This window comes from Papaver somniferum, chromosome 3 (assembly GCF_003573695.1).
Source record: "Papaver somniferum cultivar HN1 chromosome 3, ASM357369v1, whole genome shotgun sequence".
In the NCBI taxonomy this organism is placed as follows: Eukaryota; Viridiplantae; Streptophyta; class Magnoliopsida; order Ranunculales; family Papaveraceae; genus Papaver; species Papaver somniferum.
Window position 1 is genome coordinate 177,516,551 of NC_039360.1, and position 10,640 is coordinate 177,527,190.

General features: G+C 36.2%; 1 protein-coding gene across 2 annotated transcripts; it reads left to right on the forward strand.

Annotated features, from left to right (window-relative positions):
• The first annotated feature begins 6,916 nt into the window (after positions 1 to 6,916).
• LOC113358127 (RNA polymerase II-associated protein 3-like) lies at positions 6,917 to 10,261 on the forward strand. Of its 2 annotated transcripts, none has more exons than XM_026601649.1 (11): positions 6,917 to 7,083; positions 7,294 to 7,521; positions 7,639 to 7,763; positions 7,874 to 7,995; positions 8,073 to 8,155; positions 8,287 to 8,382; positions 8,509 to 8,631; positions 8,759 to 8,956; positions 9,107 to 9,201; positions 9,306 to 9,403; positions 9,616 to 10,261. In XM_026601649.1, the coding sequence occupies exons 1-11, from the start codon at positions 7,042 to 7,044 to the stop codon at positions 9,714 to 9,716; spliced, it is 1,311 nt and encodes a 436-aa protein (XP_026457434.1). In that variant the 5' UTR covers positions 6,917 to 7,041; the 3' UTR covers positions 9,717 to 10,261. The 2 variants fall into 2 exon arrangements, with proteins under 2 accessions (XP_026457434.1, XP_026457435.1); XM_026601650.1 differs by having other exon boundaries at positions 7,303 to 7,521.
• The last annotated feature ends 379 nt before the right edge of the window (positions 10,262 to 10,640 follow it).

Genomic DNA, 10,640 nt, shown 5'->3' on the forward strand with positions numbered 1-10,640 from the left:
AACAATAACAATCGGATTATATAGACGCACGAATGATCAGATTCTTGATTTCTCTACAATTCCGAACTTGAACCCAGAATCGGTTTATGTGAGCATTGACGTAAACCGATTGTGGTTGATGTTCATCACATAAACCCATAATAAGTTTATATAGGTGTGTCATATAAACCGATTGCTTGTAACATCAACTACAATCGGAATAATATAGTGCATGCATAAGCTGATTCTGGGTTGATTTTCAGAAATTTTGATAAGTGAATTTCAAAGATTTAGAGTTAAATCATTGTTGAGTTCCTCTTAGAAGGAATGGATTTAACTCAATCACTTGAATTGTTTGTTTTCGAGTTTTTTTTTTTCAAAACCCAAAAAGAAATTAGAATTTTGTGATTGATTAGGTTTCTAGTTTTGATTTTGATGGAAATTGAAAAAAAAATTGAGTTTTGATTAATGATTTTTGTATTTGATAATTAAGTGATTATGATTTTGTATTTGTATTTGTGTTAGAATAATTAAGATTTCTTTAAAGGTTAATTTAGTATTTTACCATCTTTTAGACACCCCATATCCTTCTCTTTAGGTTGGTTGAAAAAATTTATAGGCCCCAAATAATCACACTAGGGGCCAAACTAGCCAGGTATTATTTAGAGCATTGATCAAACTCACAAAATTTCCATCAAAAAAAAAAAAGAAAAATCAAACTCACAAATGTTGGTATCTATTCAACTCTATCTTGAAAACAGGCGGTTATCTTCATCCAGTACACGGTTATCTTCATCCTTTCCATTGTTGTCTCGAGATTTCATTGGTTTTTCTGCCCGGATTTTAATTGTATTTAAGATCCGGGGTAGGGTAATTTTTTTTTTTTTGATAGGAAAATAAATAAATTGAAGGAATCAAACTTGTACATTGTCTATCTCCAGATTTCTAATGATAAATTTTTGAGGATGATCATTCCAAACTGAGTTTGCATTAGATCTCGCATATTTTTCTAGATCATCAGCTACTCTATTCGCTTCTCTTTTAACATGAGAGCATTTCCATCTGCTAAAACAATTAAGTAAAACAAGACACTCTAGGATGACACTATTTTCCGTCCAATTTATTCTTCCAGTGATTCCATTAATTGCATCCACTACGTTGATGTTGTCACCTTCCAAGTGCAGTACATTAATTTTCCTCTCTTTAGCCCATTTCAGTGCTTCTAGCGCTGCAATAGCCTCCCCTTGCTCCTCATTTACTGTTGTGGATGAGCTTCCTTTTGCTGCAATGAATGTTCCTGCAGAATTGCGAGCTATTAGTCCCACACCTACTGGTGATCTTTTATTAATAAAAGAGATATCAAAATTTTTTTTGATAGCAGAATCTACACATGCCAACCACTTTAGAGGTATAAAACTACTTCTACTGGTACTCTGTGAGGTTATGTACATAAATCTAAATAAAACAAAATTGCATTACTAGCAATTTTTGGTTGGGTTTTTTTTTTGTATTTTATTTTCAGTACATATGGTAGATCATTGCCATTATTGTTTCCTATCCACTCTTTGAGTGATTTATATTGACTTTTTTTTGGTGGTACTTCATCATCGAGTACATTTCAAGGACGATCTGTTTTCAACAACGTATTGATCAAATCAGACAAAATCAACAGAATTCGAAATCGATCGGAGCAATTCAAGCATATCACTTCTTTATGGAAGCATCTAAGTTCTACGGCGAACGTCTTCTACAGTGGTTTCAAACCATCAGGACATCAAGTTCCTTGTCGGGTAATGGATATTCAGTATTTTCTCCATTGTTCGTTTCTTTAAGTTTCGAATTATGTAAATGTACTTTCTATCTTATTCCGTTTACTGATGTAATCTATATGATTGTAAACAAATTTTTTTATTAATGAAAAATTATTAGGCATTAGCCTTTCCCATCAAAAAAAAAAAAAATTGATATCTATTTGACCATGGTCACCATCCGTTCCTTGGTGTTTCACTTGAGGATAGGGCTGCACAAACCGAACCATAACCGAAAACGAAACCGGAACCGAAATTTTTTAACCGAACCGAACCATAACCATATTCCTATGGTTCATTAATGGTTGTCAGTTTCAGATAACCGACAATATCGGTTTCGGTTTAGGTTTTGAGATAAAACCGAACCAATAACCAATTGGTTAACCGATTAATAGTGACCATAGGATTAAATGATTTTAGGCCGTGGATGGGGATATTTAACCCTAATAACTTACATCACTCGACTCGACTGAGTCTTCTCTTTTTTCGTAGTCGTAGATATCAGAAAGCTCTTCTCGACTCGACTGCTTATGATTTGGAGAGGAAATTGGTTCAGGAAGCCCTTTCTCGTGACTCTTCTGGTGCTGTTCAATCCAACTTCTCTTTGATTACTCCTACTTCTGGTGTCTTCCAGGTTTGATTTTTTTTTGAAACTTTGTAGATCTGGGTTTTGTTTCAGATTCCTTTTAAAAAAATTTACTAGAAATGGAGATTTGGGGGTTTTGAATCTGCTATTGAAATTACTGATTAAGTTTTTTTTTTAGTTTTTTTGTTTTGTTTGATTTTTGTACCTTTATTCTTGATTTACAGGGATCTCTGCAAGTAGTTTGGTTGTGATTGTTGTCATGTTTATGTACAGATTTTGTGGGAATTTGGGGTTTTATTTGAACTGATTTTGATAAAGGTATTGCGATTGTGTATTTGTGTGTATCATTTGAAATGATTTTGATATTATGATTTTAATTATGATATTGGGGTTTGTAAAATTGAAAAAAATTGGGGATTTCAAATTAAGGTCATTTAGGTTGATTTACACAGTGGGTTTTGCTTAATTTTTAATAAATTTTATAAGTTAATTCAGATTAAATGTACGGTTTATCACATTGCAGACTTGCCTTTTGACAATGCGAGGATCCAGTTCAACACCTACTGCCTCTGTTTCTTCTAATAAGCGTCCACCTCGACCTCCACCTAATGCAAGTTCAGATGGAGGTGCAAATTCAGCTGGAGGTGCAAGTGCTGCTAAAGATGCTAGTGTTGCTGGAGATGCTAGTGCAGATGGAGATGCAACTGAAGCTGGCATAACAGTGACATACACATAGCAATAAGCGTAAAACCCCTGAAGATGCAACTGAAGATGACACAGAAGTGCCAAAACCAAAGGGAAAGAAACGTTCTGATGTGTGGAACCACTTTGATATGGACCCAAAGCCTTCGAAATATGCAAAATGTCGCCACTGTGAGACAAAGATTGCAGCTCAAGGTACCAAGTATGGGACAGGTGGTATGAATAATCATTTGAAGATATGTAAAAATAATCCCAGGGAGGAAAAAGGACAGCAAACTCTTGATTTTCAACCGGCTAGGCTAGGAGAAGAAGGAAAATTGGTTGCGACAACTTTTAATCAAGATGCATGTACAAAGGCAGTGATTTTATTTGTGATTTTAGATGAGCAGCCGTTTAGAGTGGTTGAAGGAGAAGGGTTCAAGGAACTTTGTAGGGTACTTGAATCCAGATTCAAGATCCCTTCTCATATGACCATTTCGCGGGGTGTATTAAATTTATACGAAGCTGAAAAGGAGAAGATGAAGAACTACTTCAAGGAAAACAATGTGAGAGTTTGTCTCACCACTGACACATGGACCTCAAATTCCCAAAATAAAAGCTACATGGTTATAACTGCGCATTTTATTGATAAAGATTGGAAGCTGCACAAACTGGTAATCAACTTTTTCCAAATTTTAGGTCATTCAGGTGAGGTAATTGGGAAGATGTTAGAGGAATGTTTGTTAGATTGGGAACTTCCTGGGTTTTTTACTATTACGCTTGACAATGTTAGTGCTAATGATTTAGCTATTGATTATCTAAAGGAGGATGGTCATTTAAAGGAGCAAGTGATTAGTTCAAATGGTGTACTGAATACTAAGTTTATGCAAGTTAGATGTGCTTCTCATGTGCTTGCACTTGTTGTGAATGCTGGCTTGGGAGAGTATCACATGGCTATTAAGAGAGTAAGGGCAGTGGTGAAACATGTGATGAGTTCTCCTGCTAGGTTGAGTAAGTTTATGGATTGTGCTAAACAAGAAAAGATAGATTGCAAAAAAGGTTTAGTTTAGATGTGGATACAAGATGGAATTCCACTTACATGATGTTGGAAGCTTCTTGTAGATATCAGAAAGCTTTTGAAAGGCTAGCACGAGAAGATAAGGCTTTCAAAAAGAAGTTTTGTTTCAACGAAAGATCCATCCCTCCTGTATTTTCTACTTCTACCGGTGCTAGTGATGATGTTGACATGGAAGAAGCTTGTACTATTGCTCATAACAAAGGCAAGAAGAAGGCCCCTCCTCCGCCTCCTATACATGCTCCATATATGGAAGATTGGGCCAATGCAAGATCATTTGGAAAAATTTTAAAGGTATTCTATGATTTGACTGTCAAGTTTTCTTACTGTACTCGTGTTACTTCACATGAGTTCTTGTTTAACGTAAGTGTCATTCATAGAACAATGAACACATGGGTAAAAAGTTCATATCCATTTCTCTCTGGTATGGGCACTAAAATGCTAGACAAGTTTAATATGTATTGGGGAGAATATGAGAAAATGAACACTCTCATGTTCATTGTTGTTTTTCTTGATCCACGTGAGAAAATGAAAGGTTTAAATTTTATTCTTGATACTTTAGATATCACGGGTCCGTCATTACGTAAACACTTATCGACTTATGTGAAAACTGATTTTCAAGAACTTTTCGAAGAGTACAAGTGTCTCTATGCAAATGATGAAAACATGTCTAGTGCCACAAGTGATTGTAATAATGTTACTCAATCTTCTGGGGTTACTGATGATGAAGATTCTGCGTATGCTAGTCTAATAGCAGAGAGAGCAAGAGAAGATGAGGAGGATGACAATGTTGAGGGGAAAACTGAGTTGGAGTTATATTTAGAGGAGAAACGTGAAACGAGAATTAGCCCTATCGGTGTTCAGTTTGAAATTTTAGGTTGGTGGAGGACTAATAGTACAAGGTATCCTGTATTATCACACATGGCGAGAGATATACTAGCCATACCAGTCTCTTCTGTTGCCTCGGAATCTGCCTTTAGTACTGGAAGGCGAGTTATTGATTCATATCGAAGTTCACTGCTGCCTAAGACAGTTGAGGCGTTGATTTGCACGCAAAGCTGGTTACGGACACCGGTTGATCTTGATCCAAACACCTTAGGAACTGATGATGCTGAAGATGTTTCAGGTATTTTCTCTACTCACTTTTGTAAAATTCTGATTTGTTATTTTCTCTACTCACTGTTTGTCACTTATTGATGTAATTTCTTGCAGAATTTTTAGGTTCTCTTGCAACTTCTAAGTTCATCTTCATTGACATAGATGATGAAGAAGAAGAAGATTCAACTTTGTTATCGTGAAGTTGATTATAAATGATTTAACGGGTTAGCGGTAAGTTGAAATAATGAACTGTCAATAATGTGAGTACTCTCCTTTACGCCAAAATAGCTTAAACTCATGCCATTGCCTTTGAAGGTAGATCATCTTATTCAACTGTTATGAATGTTCAGGGCTTACTTTACTTGTAACTTATGGGTTCTGCTTTGTGCTCTGAAAGGTTTACTTTCTTGTCTATTAGGTGCATTTGTTTTTTAACATGACTGATCACATAAGCCTTAATAATCTGATTAAAAAGTAAAGAGAGGAGGTGGTGGTGATATTAGTAGTAGTAGTGGACCTAGTGGTGGTGGGTAGTCTAGAGAAGAAGAAGATTATATGCCCTTCTGCTTGATATCATCTTTTCTTTCTTTCTTTTTTCGTTTTAGTGTTTATTGGATTCTGAAAACTCAGTTGGGTTTTGTTGCTTTACTTTAAAGCTGCAAAGGTTACTTGTTTCTTTCTTCCTTTGTTGAGTCCTTCACAAAATTTACTATCTATTCTTTTTTGTCAAACCTACTTTTGCTTTAGTTTGGGCAACTTTTCTTTGAAGATTAAACTGTTTTTCAGTTTAATCTTCCTTACATTATCTTGGTACTAGTGTGAAATTTGAGACTAATTAGAGAGGGGGATTTGAGTTTTGGATCTTGGTACTTTACTTTACTTAGTTTCATTGGTTGAGGTGATAATGTAACATTCACATTAGAAATGCATATTCCAGTAAAAGGATCATCCTCAATTCCAGCTAAACGAATGCTTATTGTTTAGTGCTTCTCTACCATAGCGGTTGCTAATCTTGATGTTCTTAGTTACATTGTCATTATGTACCATTGCACTGATCATGATTGAGAAATTCATATTTAACTCGAGTTTGTGTACGTGCAGGTTACCATTACAACCTCCTGTGGAATACCCAATTTCTACACATGCAAAGTGTATTCACTGTAACAAACTATTTCCTGTCGACCCTTTTAGGAATGAGATCTCTATGTTGATTTTCCATCTAAAGATGTGTAGTCAGTTATGATTATGATTTTTTGATGTTTTTTCGTTTTTGTTATTAAGGAGAAACTAGACTCTTTGAAATTTAATGTTTCTATCAATATGTATTGGAAGTTGGAACATTTGATGTATTTGAAACTTGACTGACAGGTTCAGAAAAATTTGCCCGTCATTTTTGTGAGACTGACAGATATAAAAAAATTCAGTGACTTAGCTGGTTAACCAAAAACCGAATGGTTTTATACAAAACCGAGTTGGAACCGAACCGAGCAAAACCTTGGTTTTCATTATTGGAAACCGAGTAGTTCGGTTTCGGTTTAATTTTTTCCAAAAACCGATGAAAACCGAACCATGTGCAGCCCTACTTGAGGAGGTCAGCTTTAGATTCTTAGAGAAGGACCTGAAACTAAAAAGCCCTTACCGAAGGGGTTAAGAAGGACACAAACAATTTAAGTGCCTGCAGGGCTACCACCGTACAAATCCCCACTTCCAGAATCCAGAAACATCTAGCCCGCGCAAATAATTTTCCCCCTTCTAAAGCTCACTTTCATCTTTCTTTCTCCTCCTCAGTTCTCACATACATACAGTATTACGCCATGGCTAGGGTTCCAAACAAGCATAACCGCGATCAAAATTTGGTACGGTTATTCCTTCCCTTGTTCATCTCTTATTAATCTATATAATCCAACTAAGTAGAGGCGGTTTAACAAGGGTTTTTGCAGCTAATTGGCTCAATTTTTCATTTTCATTTTTTATGCTTAATATTGAAATTAAACCAGTGGGATCACAACTGATTAGTTTACTGAAAAGTAGGTTTTTGTTTATGAAATATTGTGTGCTTCCTGAAGGATTTTCAGGGAATGTTAAGTGATTTACAAGGTTGGGAACTTTCTCTTAAAGAGAAAGATAAGAAATTGAAAGCGCAATCTCATTCTCCTGGAGATAATGGAAAAAGGGTTTCAATGACCAGTGCAAATCAGTTTGGTTACTCGAGGAATTCTGATCCCATTACTCGTATATCTAGTAGTCTATTACATGATGAAGAATCTCCTGATGCTAATTCAGAGAAGGAATTGGTAACAACTTACTACCTGTCTTGTCGACTGTTAAGGATTTGTGCTGTGGAGAAACTTTTAAAAAATAGTCAACTATTTAATGTGTTTTTTTTGTATTTTTGGTTGTTGTTTACACAGGGGAATGAGTATTTTAAGCAGAAAAAGTTTAACGAAGCTATTGATTGTTATTCAAGAAGCATTGCTTTATCACCCTCCGCCGTAGCTTATGCAAATAGAGCCATGGCTTACCTCAAAATCAAAAGGTGAATTATGCATGGAATTTGCATTTATTGGATTATCTTGAAACAAACAGTTATTGTTTGTTCTCTTAGTTAGCAGGAGTTCGCTTTGATGCTCTTTTATTGTTTATTAGATTTGAAGAAGCTGAAAATGACTGCACCGAGGCCTTAAATTTAGATGACCGCTACATAAAAGCATATTCAAGGCGTGCAACAGCTAGGAAAGAACTTGGAAAACTTAAGGAATCTATTGAAGGTAACATCAACTTTAAATCCTGATGTTTTTCACTCGAGTTGTCTAAGTTTTAGGACTAAGAGATAACATAAACGTAGATTCTGAGTTTGCACTGAGGCTGGAGCCTGACAACCAAGAAGTCAAGAAGCAGCATGCTGATGTGAAAGATCTTTATAAGAAGGTATTCTGAATATTCTTCTCTGGTGAACTGATACTTAGAGCCTTGGTGGCCGTAGCAATTGTTGTCACATTGATTAATTCCTAACACCCTTTAATTATACGTTGTCTGCAATATGTCTGGGTATCATTCAGGAGGTTCTTAAGAAGGCTTCAGCAGCAGCCGCTAGAGACTCCACGCAAGAAGCAAAAAGGGTAGGAGTTACTGAAATTCAAACAGGTCATACCAAGGTAATAAAACAATACTTGTCGTATTTCTTATTTCCTTAATTGCTTTTCTTAGCGTCCTGTGCCTTGATCCTGGACTTTTTTCTCACCTTTCAAAATTCACGATTTCGTGACCGTAAAAATTCGTAGGTTGGTGGAAAGCCTTCAGACGCTGGAAGTGGAAGTAAGACTGCGAGAATATCTGTGGCATCTGGAAACATAAGCAGCAAGCCACAATCATATGGACCTTTAGAAGGTGGCAAAACCCTGAAGGTTAGCTTTTTGCTTCGTCTTAAAGGGTCTTATTTTATTAGGTTGGTTGTCCGCTTAACAAGAGGGTTGAACTGTTAGTAATTTTGTTTCCAGTCCTTATTTGTCCGCTTTTGTAATTTCTTTTCAGGTAAACCCCCAGGGAGTTCAAAGTCTTGATAAAAAGCGAGAACAGAAGACAGCAGTCCAAGAACTTGCTTCACGAGCAGCATCTCGAGTTGCTGCTGAAGCGGCAAAAAATCTTTCACCACCGAAGACAGCTTACCAGTTTGAGGTTTCTTGGAAAGGTCTGTCTGGTGACCCTGCACTCCAGGCTACATTCCTGAAGGTAGTGCGGCAGTTTGTTTTTACCCGTTTAATATTCATTTCTTATGATTGGAGTTTTTGATCTGTTATCTCCAGGATGCAGCCACTAGTGTGGTTATGATGAAATGATTTGTATTGAAACTGAACGGTAATTCCATTTTGTATTTGCTAGGCTATATCTCCAACTACGTTACCACAGCTATTCAAGAATGCCTTGTCTGCTCCCATACTCATCGACATTATCAAGTGTGTGGCCACCTTATTCATGTAAGTGAAGTTCCCTCACTCTTGATATATTTCTCTTATCAAAATGAAATACATGCACATGAATTCACCTTTTCAACTCTTCACTCTTCTTAATCTTTTTGCAGGGAGGAGACTGAACTGGCTGTGAAATTTTTGGATAATTTAACCAAGGTCTCAAGATTTGACATGATCATCATGTGTCTCTCTGCTGCAGACAAAACAGGTACTGAATTTTAGTATAAGGTCTGTTATAAGCTTATACTAGTAATTATATGTTCTGCTCAATTCATGAATACCGCAATATACGATTGGCTGAGACTTTAGCTTTCCAAAGTCTGACTTGAAATCCGTACGATGATTTGTATGATGTCTCATGACAGATGTGTTAGGGAGATGCATGTGTTGTCTTACCCTTTCATGTGATTTGGATTACAGATCTTCACAAGATGTGGGAAGAAGTCTTCTCCAACACGAATAAGACCGAGTACTCAGAGACACTCAGCAAATTGCAGTCGAAGTACTGTCCTGTGAGGTAGGCAGATAGGTGGATGCATTTTCCAGGAAGAGTTCATCAACAAAGAGTTGTCAAGTTGATAATTTACCCTCATCTTTTCTTTAAAGATAGTATTCCGTCTCCAATATATTGCTACGTATCTCTTATTTAAGGGACCAAAAAGAACATCACTTTCTGGAAACGGATGGAATATTAAATACAGTTGTAACTGAGAGTCTGCGTCTGAGATCTAGGACAATTACAACAACTGTAGCAGTCTCACGTTTTTGTGATTCTGAGTGTACATTCTCTCTTCAAATGGTAATGGCTTGTTTCTGGGGTAATGCAGAAGTTGTGAAAAATTCGCTTATAACTTCAAGATAACATTGTCATAGCACATGAGTTGCTATCTACTATGGAAAAAAAGAAAGAGTAGGAGAAATAGCTATTGAATTAGACATGTCTAAGGTGTTTGCGTTTGATCGTATTGAATGGTCTTTTTTGTGTGATGTTTTGAAACATCTTGGTTTACTGAACAGTGATGCAAAATGGTTTATCATTGCATTAGTACTACAACCGTTTCCCTTTTGTTAAATGGATCACCATGTTGTTCTTTTACTCCTTCAAGAGGGTTACTTCAGGGAAATAGTTTATCTCCGTATCTTTTATACTTTGCATAGATGTGTAATCCCGTCTCTTAACTCAAGCTGAAAATCAAAAAAGAATTTATGGGGTCAAACCCGCTGGATCAGGGGAGGTTATTTCACATATGTTTTTTTTTTTTTTTTGCAGATGATGTGATTTTGTTTCTTAAAACGAAAAATTCTGAATTACAATATGCTTAGGATATACTCTTACGATTTAGTAAAGGTTCTGGTCAGGCTATTAGTCCTATCAAAAGTGGCATTGCTTTTAGTAAGAATATTTCTAGGCATAGGCAAACTGATATAGCAAATCTTTTGCAAAT